This window comes from Diceros bicornis, chromosome 27, assembly GCF_020826845.1.
Source record: "Diceros bicornis minor isolate mBicDic1 chromosome 27, mDicBic1.mat.cur, whole genome shotgun sequence".
NCBI lineage: Eukaryota > Metazoa > Chordata > Mammalia > Perissodactyla > Rhinocerotidae > Diceros > Diceros bicornis.
This window is the reverse complement of record NC_080766.1, coordinates 44,669,518-44,689,459: the sequence shown is the minus strand read 5'-3', so window position 1 is coordinate 44,689,459 and position 19,942 is coordinate 44,669,518. Positions and strand designations below refer to the sequence as shown.

Below are 19,942 nucleotides of genomic sequence, written 5' to 3'. Positions count from 1 at the left end.
ACCCTGCCTCATAAATCAAGTTGGGAAATACTCCCTCCTCCTCCATTTCCTGAATGGGTTTGTGTAGGATTATTGTTATTTCCTTCTGAAATACAATTCACCAGGTCATCCCTCTGGGCCTGGAATTTTCTTTGTGGGAAGATGTTAGATTACAAAGGCAACTTCTTTAAGAGATAAAGAGCAATTTATATTTTCTCTTTTTTTTTTTTTGCTGTCAGTTTTGATAATTTGCATCCTTCAAGGAATTTGGCCAATTCAGCTAAGTTGTCCAATTCATTGGCATAAAGTAGTTAATAATTACCCATTACCCCTTTTTAAAAAATTACTTTACTGAGGTCATATTGGTTTATAACATTGTGTAATTTCAGGTGTACATTATTGTATATCAGTTTCTGTATAGACTGCGTCATGCTCACCCCCAATAGTCCAGTTTTTATCCCCATTATCCTTTTAATGCCTGTAGGATCTGTAGTGGTGCTCCCTCTTTCGTGATGTTGTTGATTTTTGTCTTCTCTTTTATTCATGATCAGTCCAGCCAGCAGCTTATGAACTTTATCAACCTTTTCAAGGAACCAGCTTTTGGTTTCATTGATTTTCTCCATGGTGTTTCCCATTTTGTTGTTTTCTCATCTTTATTTTTTCCTTCCTTGTACTTAGCTTGGGTTAAATTTTCTCTTCTCACTTCTCACGCTGAATACTTAGGTCACTGATTTTACACCATTTCTTCTTTTCTAATAATTTGTAGCTGTAAACTTCTCTAGTGTATCTTCATCACATAAATGTGGACATATTGTGTTTGCTGGTTCACTTCTATTTATCCGGTTCTTAAGCCCCATGCACTTTTCTTTCTGAAGCTTTATAACAATCTACCATAATGTGGATCTTGCTTGGATTTGAACAGATCTGCTGTAATAAAGTACATTTTGAAACAACCAGGGACACTTCCATGTGGATAGTGTATTTGATGATATTATAGCAGAAGTAATAGATTTTTTAGGTGGGATAATGATACGGTGGCTGTGTAAGAAAATGTCCTATTTCTTAGACACGTGGAAATATTTGAGGTGAAACAACTTGATGTCAATCATTTGCTTTAAAATATTATAGAAAAAAAAGAAAAGAAGAAGAAAGGGAGGGAAGAACAAGTGTGCAAATGCTGAAGTCGCTGAGCCTGGAGGTGGGCATGTAGGTGCGCGTATTCCCTCTGCTTCTGTGAACGCTTGAAAACTCATGATAAAAGTTTTTAAGGTACGTTCTGAGATGGCTTTACTAAGACAGAGACATAAGAGAAGAAAGAACGACTCAAGCCCAGGTGAGGACTGTTCATTTGTGGGTTAACTGCGAGTGCAGCAGGCAGAGGGTATGGCCACCTGAGAACCAGGGCCCCTGATGCCCGCCCTGGGCCCCCAGACACTAGCTGAGTGTTCTGCCTTATGTCCAAGCCCTGCGTGGTTACCATCCTGCCCTGTGATGACCATGCCTGGAACAGGGCCCTGCCCACCTCGGCCAGCCTTCCAGGTGTTCACTATGCCGTTCTGGAGGCTGCTTGCATCAAAGAAGGAATTCGGCGCTGTTAGCTCGGGGTCCCCTTGGGGGACAAAGGGGCGAGCCGGCATTTGGCCAGCCCTGGAGTGGCTTGCCTGAGAGGAGGCCCAGCAGTGTTCAGGCCCGTGCTGGCCCCTCTTCAGCAGACGGAAATCAGGGTCCACTGGTGAGCGCTCCGCGTGCCGAGGCACAGCGGCAAACACGCCTGGTTCTAGACGCCTCCAGGTGGCAGTGGCTTAGACAACAAGACATGTCACGATTCCACCTTCCCTCGCTGCCCTCCTCAGGGTCCCGTCATGGCTGAAGAGGCCCGCTGCAGCCAGCTCTGCGTCCCGGGCTGCGGTCGGCCCTCCTCCTGGGAAAGGGGGGTGCGCTTCATTCCAGGACAGGTCGGCTGCCGTCCCTGCCTCCGGACAGGAGCTAAGTCCCCCTAACAGAGACAGTGCCCGGCGGCGGAGGTCTGGGCGGGCGTCCTGGGGCAAGGGGCCGCGGTGCCAGGGAAGGAGGGGGTTGCAGTGAGAGGCGGGGAGCAAGGTCCTTGCTCTGGAATGGGGGTTCCTGAGGAGACCCCTCGGCCTGCCACGACCACGGAGCGTGACATACACCATCCCCACCCCGCCCCCGAATGTCCTATGACCCCAACACGGAGGGCTCTGCTGCCCTCGCACTGTGCTCCTCCGCCGTGAGACACCCCCACCCGGCCCGGCACCCCGCTCCCCCGTCCCCGGCCACCGACCACGCCACGCCGTTAGGCTAGCAGGGGTAGACCTCCAGCCTCGGGAGGACGCAGGACGCATGCGCGGGGCGGGCCCGCGGCGTTGCCGTGGCTACAGGCGCCGCGCTCCGCAGGGACGGGCGTGCGTTGCTTCCGGGGCGGGGCGCGGCCGCCGGAAGTGCGTGGCCGCCCGGGGCCATGGCGGCGCTTGGCGTCGTCTGCCTGCTGCTGGCGGCGGCGTGCTGGCCGCCGGCCTCCGCCTCGGGCGAGGAGTTTTGGCCCGGCCAGTCGGCGGCCGACATCCTGTCCGGGGCGGCGTCCCGCAGACGGTAACCGCGCGCCCGCGCCGTCGGCGGGGCTCGGGGGCGGCCGGGGCTGGGGCCGGGTATTGCCGGTGAGCTGAGGACGGGGGGCCGAGGGCCGAGGGCCGCGGGCGGGGGACGGGGTGGGCTCTGAGCCGAGCCTCGTACCCCGGTCCCCCCCGACCGGGCGCCCGGGCGGACGCGGCCCCGGAGCCCCGGGAAGGGGAGGCTGGGCCAGCGTAAGGGCAGCCCGGCCTCTCAGATGATGGGGTCCTCCCCGCGGTCCAGGAGCCACCTGAGCCACCGCTCACGTGGGCCGGTTCTTAGGAAAGCCCGGCGTGTTTGCGCGGGATCTTTCCGTTTCCATCCAGACGTCGGATGCTCCGTAGACGAGTCTCCGGATAAAACACAGGCGTCGGTGCGGTCCCGCGGTTATTGAGGGCTCGGTACAGAGCAGACCGTGCGGGCGCGGGCGTGCAGAGGGGCGGAGGGTCTTCCTCTGGTGTTGGCAGTCGGGGGGATTCGGAGGCTCAAGCCAGGCACGACAACACAGCCTCATCTGTAGTCACAGAAATTGTGGAAGAAACTCCCGCAGAGAAGGGAGGGCTGAGGACAGCAGTGCGTGTTGTAGTAGAAGCTGAGGACGCTGCCTGCGTCTTGTATGGGGAGTCTTGCTCTGGGGAGGGCAGCGGTTGTCAAAGTGTGTCCAGGGAACCCTGAGGTGTCAGCACCGTTTTCGCGGTCACTCCAGGATGCTAGCTGCCTTTTTCCTCTCCTCTCACAGTTCTCTGTGGGGTTTTGCCGGAGACCACCTGACCTGCGGTATCACAACACATTGATGCAGGAGCAGATATGGGGTTCTCAGTAATTGTTAAAAATGTAAAGGAGTCTATAGACCGAAAAGTTTGAGAACCATTGGAGGGCTGACTCTCAGGTTCCTGTCGCTGAGACGCTGCAGGTCGTAGCTGGAAATTATTGTTGGTTGTTAAACGGACACTGAGGTGCCTTTTGCTCCTACTTGAGGGCTGTATGAGTAACGGGCCATATAGACATGGGGGGCAGCTGCCTCCACTCTACAGACTAGAGCTACTGAAGTCGAGCGCCCAGAGTCTGGGCGACAGGCGGTGGGTCATGGGCGCGTCCGGGTTTCTCCAGAGGCCTCGGCCCTGAAGAGTTGACTCCTGCTCCTGCCCAGGTACCTTCTCTACGACGTCAACCCCCCCGAGGGCTTCAACCTCCGCAGGGACGTCTACATCCGGGTCGCCTCCCTCCTCAAGACTCTGCTGAAGACCGAGGAGTGGGTGCTGGTGCTGCCCCCCTGGGGCCGCCTCTATCACTGGCAGAGCCCCGACATCCACCAGGTCCGGATTCCCTGGTCCGACTTTTTTGATCTTCCAAGTCTCAACAGAAACATCCCCGTCATTGAGTACGAGCAGTTCATTGCAGGTGAGGTGGTGGGCGTTTGACTGGGGCTGGGCGGTTGTTGGTTCTGGTATGAACGTTGGGCCAGGCTGGCGGGCGGTCTTGCTCTGGCCTGTTGTTGTCACCTTTGCTCCACGCGTAGGGGCCCTGCTTCCATTTCTTGAACTGCCTACCAGTGATCTTGGTCTTTCCGTCATTTTTCCAGGGAATAGACCCAAGGCGAACGAGGTATACGTGCCCCCTCGCCTCTGAAAATTGAGGCAGCGCACTAGGTCAGCACGGTGCAGTTAGGGCTGTGAGCATGAGAAAGCCACCACCACGGATGCCGGGAGGGGTCCCAGCAGGACGATGCGTGTGGCCTTGACCTCGTGGTGTCTCACCACGTGCTGGTGAAGACCTGTCACCACACAGCTTGTTTCACTTACTTCCGCTCGGTCTTCCTGTTGTGATGTTTCTAGGAGAGGAGAGTTGAAGAGTTTCTTAGAATAAGGGTATTTAGAGCTTACCGTGGCTCTGTTTAGAAGACAAAGTTAAAGAGTCAGTGGAGGGGCGGGCGCCACCTCTGAGTGGCCCACCGCTCTGGGACAACGTCCTGCACATCCTAGAATTGGGGCTGGCACTGAGGATGGGGCTCACACACACATCTTTGTTTTCAAATTCTGTTCTCGCTGCACCTTAGACCCAGTCACTTTGAGAGGTGTTCTGTGGCGGAGTCAGCCCTGTGACACTGCAGGCACAGGGCGGCACAGAAGGTATCTCCTGACGTGTCCATTCTTGCTGGAAAAACATACTCTGAGACATGTAAACTCATTCTTGGGACGCATCCTTCCCCGACCGAGAGGAGAGCTGGAGCAGGGTATTTAGTCCAACCTGCCTTAGCTTGGGAGACAGTCTCAGCCTTGGTCTGAACCGCGGGTTACGGTGCCTCCCAGAGAACCCGCCTTTCACTCCCCGGCGGGACACGGGGACAGGTCTGGGTCTCAGCCATTTGAGATTGTGCCTAGTGACTGGAAACTGCGGGTATGTGGGGATGGGGAGACAAGTGACCTCTTTGCCCTTCTCCAGGCCTCATCCCTGGAGCCAGAGCAGTCAGAGGCCTTGGGTGACGTGCTGCAGAGGCAGCAGACCAGCTTTGCCTCTGCTCTGCTGACCAGCCTTGACTCTGCCCAGCTCTTTCCTCCCTACACAGGGGAAGGGGATGGGGCGCCTGTCCTTGGACAAGCTGCTGGGGCGTGTGCAACAGGGTGCCCCATCTCAGCCTCTTGATGTCCGGTCCTTTCCCTCTTGTAAGAGGAACCCCTGGTGCTCTGGCATCAGGCCCCATCAGCAACGCAGATGGTAGTGCCCTTGTTCTTTCCATCTTTGAACAAATCTCCATTGACTGTTGCAGAGGTGGCCAGCACGTTCTAGGTGTGGGTGGGAGCAGTGGGTAAGAGGGACGCAGACCCCTGCTCTCCTGGTGCTCGTGTGGGGAGTGGGCAGCCAGAAAATAAAGGACATAAGTAATTGAAACATGCAGTATTTGAGATGGTGACGAGCCACAGACAACAAGAAAGCAGGAAGGGATACAGTGTGTTAGGGGGCGGGTGGCCGTGGCTCAGGAAGGCATCCCTGGGACCTGTGGTTTGAATGGCCTCACACGGGTCAGGAATGAGCCCTGGAGGGGACGGTCCAGGTGGGGACAGCCGTGCAGAGGCCCTGGGGAGGGAGCATGCGGATGCACTTGAGGTGCAGCCGGGGTCCAGCAGACCGATGGAGGAGGAGCCCAGGAGAGGAGGAGGACGGAACCTGTGGGACCTGTGGCTTTGTGAGGACCGGGCCTGCCTGCACTGCAGTGGAGTGCAGCAGAGAACAGAAGAGGGCCGGGGGCAAGTCCAGAGGCTGTAAGAGGTCGGGAGGGACGTGAGGATCCCCTGGGAGCAGCCAGGCCTGGACAGGCTCTGCCACCTCCTGGGCAGCCCCTCTTATCCTCTTTAGGGACCCCGTGCCCTGATGTCATTTGTTCTGTCCTCCGCTTTTGTAAGCTTCCCCCAGTCCTTTGTGGGACGAAGGTGGAGTTATATAAGGTGATAATCCTCTGTTTGTGTCCGTGGCAGTGTGATACGTGCACAAACGTGCTTCTGATTACTGTCACACTGTCAGTTCTTGGTCTTTTCAGAGTCCGGCGGGCCCTTTATTGACCAGGTCTATGTCCTGCAAAGTTACGCGGAAGGGTGGAAAGAGGGGAGCTGGGAGGAGAAGGTGGATGACCGGCCGTGCATCGACCCGCCGCTGTACTCGCAGGACAAGCACGAGTACTACAGGTGCGTGCACTTCGTTCCTGGGGGAGGGTCCCGAGTACCACAGGTGCTTATGCTTAGTTCCTGGGGACGGTCCCGAGTACCACAGGTGCATATGCTTAGTTCCTGGGGACGGTCCCGAGTACCACAGGTGCTTATGCTTAGTTCCTGGGGACGGTCCCGAGTACCACAGGTGCATATGCTTATTTCCTGGGGATGGTCCCGAGTACCACAGGTGCATATGCTTATTTCCTGGGGACGGTCCCAAGTACTACAGGTGCTTATGCTTAGTTCCTGGGGACGGTCCCGAGTACCACAGGTGCATATGCTTAGTTCCTGGGGGAGAGTCCCGAGTACTACAGGTACTTATGCTTAGTTCCTGGAGGAGGGTCCCAAGTACTACAGGTGCGTGTGCTTGGTTCCTGGAGGAGGGTCTCTGTCACCCGCCCAGCCTCTCAGCACCTCCTTGTCCCCTGTTTACAGACACGGGCACAGGCTGTTCTAAAAATGCCTAATGACCATACGTTTACCTTTTCCTGTGTCGTTTAATGCACTTGAATGAGGCTGTGGAAATGCGGTCCTGTCCCCCCAAACACAGAAGGCCATCAGCAGACCTCCCTGTGGAAGGGCTGTCCCCTGAGCAGCGTCCACGGGCAGAGCACCAGAACCCCGGGGCTCTGACAACCCCAGTGACACAGAGGCTCTTCCGAGGAGCATGGAGTTGTAAGACGGTTACGTCACAGCTCTGACCCTGACGGTCAAGTGTCATTTCTGTCCTTCTGACTGCCCGGCTTTCCCATGCTTGTACCGTTCAGACGCCTGAAGAGAGCTTCTGTGGTCTCATCAAATCAAACGAAATTCGTGGTTGCTTTGAAAATTTTCACAAGACTGTCACTACCTGTAATCAGGACCACTGTATTGTCACTGAGAGCAGCGGCTGAGTTGATCAGGGCGAGCCGTATGTGTGCACCTAGAGTTTCCTTATTGCCTAGGTGAAAACAGACTAAACCCCTCGGGGTCCTGTGGGTCTTCTTTTCCAGAGGATGGTTTTGGGGTTATGAAGAAACGAGGGGTTTAAACGTGTCCTGTCTGTCCGTTCAAGGATCGGCTTCTATCATCGCGCCTGTGCTTCTGAGAAACACATCAGCACGGTGAGTGCCTGCACGCTGCACTCCGAGACCGGCTCGCGGGCATGTGTGTGCGTGCTTGCCTCTGTCCTCCTGGCTCTGGAGCGCCTCCTCCCCGAGGCCAGTGTCAGGTCGCTGGAAAGTTATGCCTTGTCCCTCTCCCCGGCCCTCTCCCCGCAGTGAGGCGGGGACGGGGACTGGGGACTGGGAGGACCCGCGTGTGTCCTCGAGCCCAGGAGAGCCCCAGGTTTGGATGAGCTGTGCCCACGCTCTGAGGCTCTGTGTGGCAGCACAGCTGCTGTCCCTGCGGGGTGATCCTTGGGCCATTGTTCTTTTGAACTCCATGACATGGGTCTCTGGTCACACCGCTGGTGGGCGGTGGAGACAGATTCACACCCAGATTCCACTGCAGGGTCCCCATCTGAGGTGATGGTGAGGAGCTGGGGCCCAGCTGGGTGCAGCAGGTGTGAGGGGGCATGTGGGGGAGGAGGGCAGTGACACAGTGACTGGGGAGGACGGGGGACGAAGGAGGCGGGCTGAACTGAAAGGGGGTGCCAATTTTACTTCTTATTTCATCCGTCCTGGTGATTGCAAAGTGCGCCCGTGGCCATGGGGATGTGTGGCTGAAGCCGGGTGGGGCCAGGACAAGAGCAGATGAGCAGAGGCCAGGAGGGTTTTGAAATGAGCAGCTCTGGGGGCTCCGTGGTGGAGGAGCGCTGCACCGTCCGTCTGGGGTCACTTCTGAAGTCAGGCCCTCACACTTGGCCCCCTCGAAGCCTGACCTTTGAGTGTCAGAGGAACGGTTGTAGCCTCTTCCAGAAATACCGTTGTGGACAGCTGCTCACAGGCTCTCCTGTGGGAAGTATGTCAGCACGGGCCGTGCTCTGTCCCCTTCCTGGTGCCCCCGGTCCTCTCTCAAACACAGAAAACCAGCCTTGCAGCTGCCTGCCCTTACCACTGGGTGGTGCTGAGAGGTCAGCAGGAAGGGACATGGGACTTACAGGATTGCGTGGAGCGCCGGGCTTGGTGTGTGTGACAGGCTCCTCCGGAGGACGCAGGCAAGTGCTGGCCAGGTAGCCGCGTCCTCAGGAGTTCCCCTGGGGCTTGAGTTGCTGGGGACGTGGGGACCCTGACACAGCCCCTCTGTGAGCTGCCTTCAGTGTCCCTCAAGCCTGACACAGGTGCTGGCACGTGGGGCACGCCTCCCAGGACTGCCCTGCTGATGCCCCTGGAGCCCCGAGGAGCGGGAGCCAGCCGGCGCCCGGGGCAGCCTTTCTTGGGGTGCACTCAGCGTGCATCTCCGAGGCCCAAGGGGTGCCCAAACTCTGCACATCATCGATAGAAGACAGCACTGCCCCCAGGGTGCCCCTCCTGTCCATTTCAGCCCATTTTCTCTGTGTTAGGACCACTGTGGGGCATGCTGGGCCTTTGTAAACAAAATGCAGACATCTGCTGCTCAGCGAGTCGGTTTTCACGTAGAGAAAAGTGGACACAGGAGACTGCCAAGGGCGCGCGTTGTTGAGATCAGGTTCACTAGTGTCCTAGTCAGGGTTCTCGCTGAAGAACATTTGGGCCTCAGAAGCAGATCTGGCTGAAGCTTTGGATCTGTGGCACGTGTAGTCTTGCCAGTTGGTTTTTTCTGAGTTCCATTTCATGGGTAAGAATATGGCGGAAATGCAAATCAAAACTATAATGAGATATCACCTCACACCCGTCAGAATGGCTATAATTAACCAGACGGGAAACAAGTGTTGGAGAGGATGTAGAGAGAAGAGAACTCATATACACTACTGGCAGGAGTGCAAACTGGTGCAGCCACTGTGGAAAACAGTATGGACATTCCTCAAAAAATTAAGAATGGAAGTACCATATGATTCAGCTATTCCACTGCTGGGTATTTATCCAGAGAACCTGAAAACACGAATACGTAAAGATACATTCATCCCTGTGTTCATTGCAATGTTATTCACAATAGCCAGGACTTGAAGCAACCTAGGTGCCTATCAAGGGACGAATGGATAAAGAAGATGTGGTATGTATGCACAATGGAATAGTACTCAGCCATAAGAAACGATGAAATCCAGCCATTTGTGACAACATGGATGGACATTGAGGGTATTATGCTAAGCAAAATAAGTCAGAGGAAGAAAGTTAAATACCATATGATCTCACTCATAAGTAGATGAAAACAACAGCAAACACATAGAGAGAGAGATTGGATTGGTGGTTACCAGAGGGGAAGGGGGGAGTGAGGAAGGCAAAAGGGGTGATTAGGCACGTGTGTGTGGTGATGGATTGTCATTAGTCTTTGGGTGGTGAACATGATGTAGTCTACACAGAAATAGAAGTATAATGATCTACACCTGAAATTATGTAATGTTATAAACCACTGTTACTGCAATTAAAAAAAAAAGAACGGAGTGGAGCCTGGAGAGAGACCGGTGCCCAGAGGCCCCTGGGTGAGGAGCAGCGAGCAGAGGGCAGTGCCCTTTGAGAGACGTGAGGCTGGACGGTTGGGGGAGTCACTCCCCCACACAGAGACTCAGTGGATAAAGACCTAACAGGAAAGGCAAAACCATGAAGCTTTTAGGAAAAAACAGCCCATGACCGTGGGATGGGGAAAGATTTCTTAAACAAGATGTGAAAAGCACTAACCAAAAAAGGAAAGATTGGTAAACTCAATTACATTAAAATTAAGAATTTCTGTCCATCAAAAGATACTATTAAACAAAATGAAAAGACAAACCACAGAGGAAGCGAGGATACTGTCAGCATGTTTGATTAATAAAGCACTCAATCCCGGATATAGACAGAGGTCCTAAAAACCAGAGAAGAAAGGGCTGGCAGCCTTGTAGTCAGTTCAGCAGAGGACACAGTCGGGTGCACGGCCAGAGGAGACATGGCCAGGCCAGAGTTAACCCAGGAAAGCCGCGCTCTGCCCGTTAGTGATGCCCTTGGAAGGATGGGGCGACAGGGATGAGCGTGCTGCTGCTGGCAGAATTTGGGAACAATGCTGGGCACAGTTGGCCTTCAGGTTGAAGGTGGCAGACCTGTGACCCAGCGAACCCAGCCCTACTTACATGCAGTGCATGTGCACCCAATGCATTCCAGAATGTTCATGACGGCCCCAAACCAGAAAAACCCTCATATCCTTCAGCAGTAGATTGGATGCGTAGGTTGTGGTATATTCAAAACTGAAACATGGCTCAGCCAAGAAAATGAAAAAACCATTGCTGTGTTCAACAAAGTTAAAGCATGTGGATGTAATGTTGAGTGGAAAAAATGCAGAAGGTAAATCCAGTCAAATTCTATTTGCATGAAGTTCAAAGACAGGCCCGGCTAACCTGCAACATAGGGACACGTAGTGGGGAGGTAGAGACAGGAGAGTGCATAGGGAGGCGCTGGGGGCGGGGCCAGATGTGTAGAGAGCTCTGCTCTGCAGCCAGGGGGCTGCAGTGTTTGTTGTAGAGTGGTTCAACTGTGTATGTGATGGAATGCTCATTTCCACAGGCAATATTGCATTTTATAATAAAACAAATGCTTAAGAAACCCTCTTTGCTCTTGCCCTGACCGCAGGGGCCACTACTGTATCCAGCCACTCCCAGTTTTTTCCAAAACTTTCTACGCCTATGAAATAAATTTGTGTTCATCTCCCTTGTGAAACACAGATGGGGTCCTACCATATACATGTTCTCTACAAGGTTTTTGTTTGCCTTTTTTCCCTCTTAACCACACACTTGGGTGTTACAGACTTTTGCAGTCATCCTTGCGCAGAAGTAAGAGAGTGGATTGAACCTGCCCAAGTGGGTGGCCTCTGGTTGTTTCCGGGTTTTTGCTGTTACAAACAGGAGACATTTTTGCAGAAATGTGGGGGAGTAAAAACGGAGGCTCACACCCAGAACAGAAATGCCTGGGTCCCTGGGGTGTGTGCTTTTTGAGTGATAGCTGTTGGGGCATCGTCCCTCTGCGGCCACCAGGGCAGAGAGCTCTGGTCTCTGTGGAGTTGAGAGGTGAAAAGCGGGTCCCTGGTCTGTTCATTTGTGCACCTGTTGAAATCTTTTGCCAGTTTCTTTCTCTGCAGAAGTTTTTAATTTTTATATGTTGACATTTATTCATCTGTTAACAGTTTGTTTTTTTTATTCCAACCTTTACCATCCCGATAGTCTTAAAAATTCTTTTATGTTCTACTTTCATAGTTTCAGCTTCTGAGCCTCTGAAGATCTATTTTGTGTCGAGCAGAGGCTCCTGATCACTCGCGCATTTCCACAGCGCAGTGTGTTGTTCGTGAGCCCTCTCCTCTCAGATTTCTTGTGCCGCCTGGATCGCCCGGTCCTGAGTAAACCTGGGCCTCTTCCTGGAGTGTCTCTATGCATGATCTGATGCTTCGGGTTGTTTGATTACCTCTTAAAGGGCAGCCTCTCTTGTCTCTCACTGTGCAAGGAAGGAGCCGGGCATTCAGTGAAGAAGTGCTAGCTTTTGGTTTGAGAAACACGAACATGGTAAGGGTACCTAGTCCCTATTTTATTAAGGTGGTTTTTCAGAAATAGGAGTAAAACTGCCTTTTATGCCTCTGTGGTATCCGTCATTATATGGCTGTGCCCCTCACCTGTTAAGTGTGGAGGTAAGTAATCAGTTTTCTGATATTGAACCCTCTTTGCATCCCAGGTATGAGCTCCCTTTGTCCTGTGTGTTATTCTTTTCATATACTGGCGGGTTCTGTTTGCTAATGTTATCTGTTTTGCATAGTTGTTTGTTTTGTTTTTTGCATCGACAGTCACAAGCGAGCTTGGTAACAGCCAGTTCAGTGGCTAGGATGGGAGAGATGCCATGAGTGCTCAGAATCACTTAGGAATTAGAAACTCTCAGAATCGTGGTGTGGAGAGCCAGACAGCTGCCTCTTACAGCGTCAGCAATAATTTGTCCAGGTGCACCTGGTGACCCAATAGGGTCACTGCCCGTGCAGGCCCCCACGATGACAGGACTCTCTGGAGTGTGGGAATAGAATCATTTTTAGAGTTAAACTCTTTCTTTTCCTGTTGTTTAAAAATAGGTCCGTGATGTTAGACAGAGCCGAAAACCTGCTTCACGACCACTACGGAGGAAAGGAGTACTGGGATGTGAGTGTCACCTGGCCAGCATCTTTCTAAATTTTCTTGTGTCGTTTAAGTTTGTTTAGTTTTCGAAAATCTGAGACGGTCGACCACTCTTGTTCTCAACCTGCTGACTGAAGGCACAGGCTCTCAGCAGCACGGTTGTGGGCCCAGCAGTGGACTCGCCCCGCCTGCACGCGGGTGCCACAGGGTGAGGACTCGGGAGGTGAGGGTCCTGGGGCCCTGGTGCCCGGGCCCTGGTCCTGGGAGACTGTCGGCCCCCAGCCCTCCCCCACATCTGTTGACTTGCTCAGCAGCTAGAACGAGAGCTCTTTCTGCTCCTCTCTCTGCCACTCTGGAAGGTAGGGGTGTTTTCTGCCAGCCGTCCTTAACATCGGCACCCGTCTCCGCTCTGACGGGGAGAAGCTGGCTCTGGTGTCTTGGTGTTGCGGCAGAATAACCAGGGCTGGGGCCGAGAGTGGCTTCTCTCATTCTGGCAGCAGCATTCTGCTGGCGTCTCGGCATTGGTGACGGCTTGTCCATCGTGGTGTGGAAAAGACGGGCGCTCCGCAGTCCGGTCCATTGTGGCAAAGGCATAAAGCATTTCCCCGAGAGAAGCGTAAGGCTTCGGTTGGGGGGCAAGGTGGAGGAGCTGTGCCCGGCATGGCCTGGCCTGGCCTGTCGGGGGCTCTGCTGGGCCAGGGGGTGGCGTTCCCTGTACTGAGCTGCGCACAGGAGCCTGGCGCCAGGCCTCCAGAAGGATCTGGGGGTGGGGGACACGGGGCGTTGGGCAAGGAGCAACTCCCCCCAGAGTCAGCCCCAGTCTTACCTGGATCCTGGTATGTGGAGAGAAACTGATTCTCAGAGGTGCGTTATTTGTCTGCTGCTGGAGTAAAATATCAGTTTTTAGGTAAATTCCAGCTTTCTTGAAAAGAACGAACCCTGAGATCGCCACTGAGGCCGCGTCTTCCACCCGTTCTCTCCTCCCGTCTGCGGGACTCATGTGCGTCTTCAGTAGATTATCTTTTGCCCCCTTCCTGCCTGGGGCTGCCCCATGGAGGCGCCCAGCGGCGCCGTCACCCCCAGCGGCCCCCTCTGCGGGACTCTGCGCCCTGGTGCCCGGGCATCACAGCTTCTGTGTGGTCTGCTCAGGGCTCCCAGGCTTGTTGACTGAGCTACAGAGTTGTGATTTATGGCAGCTAATTTTTGAAAGAGGAAAAGCCAAGACTTTGCTTTCACGAAGATGCAGTTAGTATCACCCTGTAATCTCTACACCACTCCTGCAGGGTGGTGCCCACGTTGCTGTTAACCATAAGGTAACTGGGCTGTCCGAGTCCGGGAGTGCACCACTTCCTGTCGCTGCGGTCGGGGGAGCCTGAGGGAAAGGTTTCACGTCCCCTCTGCAGCGCTGACCTCCCCAGCCCTCAAGTCTGGGTCGTGGAGCCTCCTCTGGGCAGGCTGGGCTGGGCAGGAGTCAGGCGCGGGGCAGTGGACCCAGGCGAGACCCCTGCTCCCTGGACATGGGACCTGGGTGCCTCCTGGGCAGGTCGTCTCAGAAGCACGGAAGTGCCCTTGTCATCACTGTGGACAGCAGTTCTGTGCCTCTTGTCAGCGTTGTGGTCCCCCCACTAGCCTCTAAGGGTGGTGAGCACATCCCCCCACCCTGTCAGCCACATTTTCTTAACTAGGCTTGGCCCTCAGGCCGAGGGGGCCCTCGGGGGAGGGGATGGCGTCATCGTGTCAGCCTGCAGAGCCTCTCTGAGCGTACAGACGCAGTGCATGGTGATGTGCCTGCTGGATGCACCCCATACCATTTGCCGTTTTCGATGTTGACAGCTTCTCACTCTCCTGGACCACCTCATCGCCTGGTTCAGGCACCTGCGCGTGATTTGGCCCTCCCGAGAGCGCCGGCTTCCCGTCCTAGGTGTTTCCGTCAGATCCTCGGGCCCCAGGGGCTTGTCTCGGGCTTGGGGGAGATGGTGGGGCACTCAGCAGCACTGTTGTCTGCGCCCACAGACCCGGCGGAGCATGGTGTTTGCCAGGCACCTGCGGGCCGTGGGGGACGAGTTCAGAAGCAGGTACCTGAACTCCACGGACGAGGCAGACAGGATCCCCTTCGAGGAGGACTGGACCCGGATGAAGGTAGCTCCCACCTCTCATAATCAGAGGGGTGTCAGTTATCTTCTTAGTGCACGGTAACGCAGGCTTTAACTCGGGAAGGGTCAGCGGGGGTGGGCGTCGGTCCCTGTCTCCGGTGCTTGGGCTTCTTAGGCCAGTGACCGTAATGACTGCAGATCCGCTCACGGGAGGTCGCTGGGCACAGTCCTCCCTTCAGTGAAATGGGGAGATCGCTGCAGGTCCCATCCGCCGGGAGCGGTTCTTAGACTGAAAGGAGGTGACGTCTAGATAGGAAAGGGGGAAGTGAAAGGTGGTCAGAGTTACCTTCAGTGTTTTTGTCTCTGTGATATAAGAGCCGTAAAGAAAAGACAAGCAGGATTCACAGAACCCCCAGAAGCCCCTGGATGCCCTTGGGTTGAGCGTCATCCTTTTTCAAAATTTTTTCTAAAAGGTTGGATTTCTGTATAATGTAATTTCAGCACATAGCATGCTGCTTTTCCAATGGACATTGTTTTTAAGCATTTTCAGTATAATGTAGTTGTTTTAATGATCTCCTTTAGTGTAGTTTTTAACAGGAAATGGTTTCATAGAGAGGAACACCATTTCCCTGTTTACAGGACATTTGGGATGTTTCCAAGTGGAATGGTGTTGTTCAGGCAGTAATTATCAGGTCGTTTGGATAGTCTTTACTGGAAAAATACAGTATTAGAGGTTTTTCTCTTTTATCCAATTTGTATTTTTTTCAAATGTTTCATTTACTTTTTTTGTTTCTCTGAGATAAAAGGGTCTGTGGTAATTTAACCACTTCAGGGTCTTAGAAAGACATCCAGTGTCATCCTCGCCCCCCGCCTCCCCCGATTCTGCCCTGAGAACCCCGTAGACAGACTCCACGTGCTGGATGCTGCCAGGTGGATGCACTCGCCCCTCTACATTCCAAGCTGCTCCTGTTTCATGCCAGCTCAGCTTGTAGGAGCGTCTCGGCATGTCCCGTCCTCCTTCGCCAGGTCAAGCTGGGCTCCTCACTGGGGGGCCCATACCTCGGAGTTCACCTGAGGAGAAAAGATTTCATCTGGGGCCACAGAGAGGATGTGCCCAGTCTGGACGGCGCCGTGAAGCAGATCCGCAGCCTCATGAAGACTCACCAGCTGGACAGGGTGTTCGTGGCCACAGACGCCATCAGAAAGGGTACGTGGCCCTGGTGTCCATCCGTCTCTCCTCAGCGCGGGTGGAGTCCTGGGTGGACCTCGCGTGCGTCCTGACCCTCCACCCTGACTCCCGGGGGGTGACCCTGAATTCTGTGTTTCTGTCCTCCTCCTCTTTAGCCGGCTCCTAAGAGCTGACACGGAGCAGAGCACGCGTGTCATCCCGCTCAGCAGACGGCTGTCTGTCGTCTGCAGATCGCAGCTCACCGGCCTGTCCTTTCACTTGCAGAGCACGAAGAGCTGAAAAAGCTGTTGCCTGAGATGGTGCGCTTCGAGCCCACGTGGGAGGAGCTGGAGCTGTACAAGGACGGCGGCGTGGCCATCATCGACCAGTGGATCTGCTCACACGCCAGGTGCCTGTCCCTGCGCGTGGGGCTGGGCCCAGGAGTCCTTAGAGTCTCGGTGGTCACAGCAGATGGCGGCTGTCGTCCCCCTCGGGTCACCTCCCTGCCGTCTGCTCCATCGTTGTGCTTAAGTCTCTCGTGACTGGTTCAGGGCTCCTCAGGGATGGTCGTTATTCGTTTTCCTCCTGTGGTCCTCATTCACGGGCTTCCTCCACGGTGCACTGTCGTCATTACTTCCCCTGAGACCTCTCCTCTATCTTGTGGCAGCAGGGAGGGGGCGGCAGGGAGGGGCCCCTTTCATTCTCAGCCCTGCCCCGCCTGCCCCGCCCCGCCCCTGATCGTGCGCCTGTCGCTGAAGGTTGAGCACAGGGCATCCTGCGAGTCTGGAAGCACCGGCCCTTTATTGCATCGTTTTTGTGGATTGTTCTCGTGGAGGCTGGCCCTTCTGGGAGGGCGTTGGGCCTGGGTCTCTGTGTGGATTCCTCTGACGACTCGAGTGCCCGTCAGCTCTGGGAGACCAGGGCTGGGACGAGATCAGAACACTCCAAGTGAAAGGGGAAATAAAGGTGGAGCAGATGATTTTCTGCGTTTCCAGCGTTCTCAGGCACGCTGGGTGTGTGCATATTTGGTTTTAACAAGTCGATGTGTGCGTCTGTCCTGCTTGAGGGGTGCGGGAATCTCTTGTCCTGTGCTGGGCACGGCGCATGAAAGGCTAGGGGAGCCATCTTCCAGGGCGAGGGCCCTTTTCCTCCTCTGAGCAGACGGGGTGGGAGCAGGTCTCAGCCCTGTGCCTCGGCTGGGCCCCCTGTAGCCTTGTCCCTCGGCCCCCTGATTTCTGCTGAGGGAGGGTTTGAGCTTCGCTATTCCTCTGCCTTCCTTTCCTAGCCTCAGATCTGGCGGATGTCAGGGGCAGACCTCGGGTGTGTGCACCCCAAGCCCGCCATCCTGGAGGGGGCCTGGCAGCTGGAGATTTTCTTCTTCCTGCTGCCCCAGCCTTGCTGTCGCTCTGTCCTTCAGCTGGAAGTCCTGCCCCTCTGGGGTCCAAGCTTGGCTCTGAGCCCCCACCCCGAGCAGCCAGCATCTTGCAGGGGTCTCAGGCCGGCCCCCCGTGCTGGCCCCCAGCCTGGCCCTCGGGCTCCTCCAGTGTCTGATCCATCCTGCCAGCCCTGGCCACTCGGCAGCGGGGATCAGCCCAGGGAGAGGCGGGCAGGCGTCGGGGGGTCAGGGGGTCGGCTGTCCCGTGCTGACCCCTGGTGCTTCCTTGCAGGGTTTTCATTGGCACCTCAGTCTCGACGTTTTCTTTTCGGATTCATGAGGAAAGGGAAATTCTGGGGTTGGACCCCAAGACGACATACAACCGATTCTGCGGAGACCAGGAGAAAGTGTGCGAGCAGCCCACGCACTGGAGGATCGCGTACTGAGCCCGCGCCCCCTGGGCCCCTCTGCCCTGGACCTCTCGTGCCCGCTGTGCACTCAGGGCTTCCCTCTGACGACACGTGTCACCGGGGGCTCGCTCCCACCCCGGCCGGTGGGCTGGGCAGGCAGACCGTCACTTCTCTGGGTCTTGGGCCCATAGGAGGACACATGCAGGCACAGCCCACGGCCACGTGAGCCACGGCGTGGAGCCGCGCTGGGTCTGGAGCTGCGCCTGTTCTGGTGTTTCCTCCGGCCGTGGTCTGCCTGTGGAGAGGCTGCCGCTCTCCGGGACTTGGGTTGTCTTTCGTAAGGTCTGAACTGTCTGCTGCTGGCAGGGCCCGAGTGACGCTGGTCTCGGCCTCCGTCTGGGGCTTTCCAGCAGTGAGTCGGGCAGATGTGGGACAGAGCAGCTCCCGCCCCAGAGGGCCGCGGGGCTGGCGCTGCCTGGGACTCGGTGCGGTTTTCGTCTCTTGTTAGTCGTAGTAGCTTCTGCAGTGGCGCCAGAGCAGAGTCCTTAGTTCTGCCCTTTCCACCGCGGGACCTCATGTGACGGGGGAGAGGTGAATGGCTGCCTCGAAGAGCCGGGTCCGAGACCCATGAAGTCGTCTCTCTCCCCTGCGAGTCAGAGTGCCAGAAAGTTCCTCAGTGGGAGTTCAGTGATGTGTCCTGTGCACGTGGAGAGAAGCCCTCTGTGGTGGTAGGAAGCCAGCAGTGGGTCCTCACATCTGTGTCTGGGCCGGCTGCCCCTGCAACCGTGACTCCCAGCAGCGCGGGAGGGGTGGCCGGGCGCTTGTCCGCAAGGCCCGCAGCACTGCTCCCCAGCCCTGGGGGAGGTGGGGCCGACAGGAGGGCAGAGCGCAGTCGCTCCAGCCCCGGGGGCGGGCTGCTGTGCTGGGGCTCTGCCGCTTCGGAAACCCTCTCAAGACCTTCAGCACTGCCGTCTCCAGGGGCCGCCACGGGGCCGTGGGGGTCAGCCGTGGAGCAGCGCTGCCTCGGGATCCCCGCCGTGTCCTCCCTGCCCGGGAGCCCCGACTTCCCCCAGACATCGGGGTGACCAGCCACCCAGTGGGTCCAGGCCGCCTCCGTTCTTCCTGTGTCTCCCTCCCACGCTCTTGAAATCTGGTCCTGAGCACGCGGTAGGATTCTGTGCTGTCACTCAGAGCTGTGCGGAGTGAAATGATGAAATATTTATTCTTTTTCAGTTTGTACATTTAAATATTAATAAAATAAATTTTCTAGAAAGCTAGAATTCTAGAAATGGTGCTTTTTCCTACTCTTGAATTTTGGTTTGGGTGAGAGCTGTGCACGACTTGCACCATGACCATTACCTTCCCTTTTAGGGAAAATAAACTGTAGTCGTCAGTGTGTGGTCTCGGGGAGGGTGGTGGCGGTGTGATTGTAGCGGGGACGCGGAGGCACAGCGTCCGGCTGCTCCTCCATTGGACTGTCCGCTGCCAGGCTTGTTTGGAGAAAGAATTCTGCGATTGTAGAAAATTGAGAACTGCCAGTCTTAGAGCCCGAGGAGGCAGCAGCAACCCTTCTTGGGTCTGCGCTGTGGGGCAAACACCAGCCGACAAAACACCTCGTGTTAGAGGATGGAGATGCTGCAAGAAAATACCGGGTAGAGGCTGGAGGGGGACGGAGGCCGGGGGGCTGCTCTCAGGGTCTGCCCTGGGACGGCAAGTGCAAAGACCCCAAGAGGCGTGAGAGGTGCGAGCCTGGCCAGCTGAGGATGGCGGGGAGGCGGGCATGACGGAACCACTGCAGGGACAGGGCAGGAGTGAGTCTCGTGGGGCCCCGAGGGAGTGGGGGTGGGGGCCGCTGGAGGTCCGAGCAGAGAGGGGATGAACAGCGTAGAAGCTGGGTCCAGGAGAGACCTGGTTGGGGGCCGTGGGAAAGGGAGGACATGAGGTGGGGTCTCAGCTGCTGGAAGGACGCGGGGTTTGGCCAGTGGAGTCAGGGCCTGTAGTCTTGGCCAAGCCAAGGAACCAAGGGGTGGATGGGTGGATGACCCAAACCACGGGCTGAGGCCGAGGAACATGGCCAGGGAAGGGAGCATGAGCCGCCCACCTTGGTGGCCTCCCTGGGCCTTTGCCTCAAATCTCTCACAGGCACTGTTGCTCTTTGCCACTTGTGACAGTGGAAGTTTGCAGAGTCCCAGAAGGGGCATCATTGTTTCAGCCTGTTTAGAGCTTCTCTACGATTGTTGAAGAAAAGAAACACATTGAGGGTGAAATGAGAGTCCGAGGGCCCGTGGCTTCCGTCCTCCTCCGGTGGAAGCCACCCCTTAGTAAGGTCCTTGGCCATCTCAGCCTGCATGTGGGTGGGTGTCCCCCGAGGGCGGGCTCCCAGAGGCTCCACCAGAGATGGCAGCGCCCTCGG

At 55.8% G+C, this 19,942-nt stretch overlaps 1 protein-coding gene across 1 annotated transcript; it reads left to right on the top strand.

Moving 5' to 3' along the window:
• Positions 1-2,458: 2,458 nt before the first annotated feature.
• POFUT2 (protein O-fucosyltransferase 2) lies at positions 2,459-18,326 on the top strand. The gene is made up of 9 exons (XM_058523307.1): positions 2,459-2,589; positions 3,758-4,008; positions 6,143-6,287; positions 7,304-7,414; positions 12,441-12,507; positions 14,497-14,622; positions 15,603-15,783; positions 16,030-16,153; positions 17,412-18,326. Exons 1-9 carry the CDS (start codon positions 2,459-2,461, stop codon positions 17,563-17,565), a joined length of 1,290 nt encoding a protein of 429 aa, XP_058379290.1. The 3' UTR covers positions 17,566-18,326.
• The last annotated feature ends 1,616 nt before the right edge of the window (positions 18,327-19,942 follow it).

Excerpts from the sequence above, each read along its gene's own strand:
- POFUT2 (XM_058523307.1), top strand. The coding sequence starts at position 2,459 with ATGGCGGCGCTTGGCGTCGTCTGCCTGCTGCTGGCGGCGGCGTGCTGG. Across the intron at positions 7,415-12,440 it reads CTGAGAAACACATCAGCACG|GTCCGTGATGTTAGACAGAG; the intron begins GTGAGTGCCTGC and ends GTTTAAAAATAG. Across the intron at positions 15,784-16,029 it reads CACAGACGCCATCAGAAAGG|AGCACGAAGAGCTGAAAAAG; the intron begins GTACGTGGCCCT and ends TTTCACTTGCAG.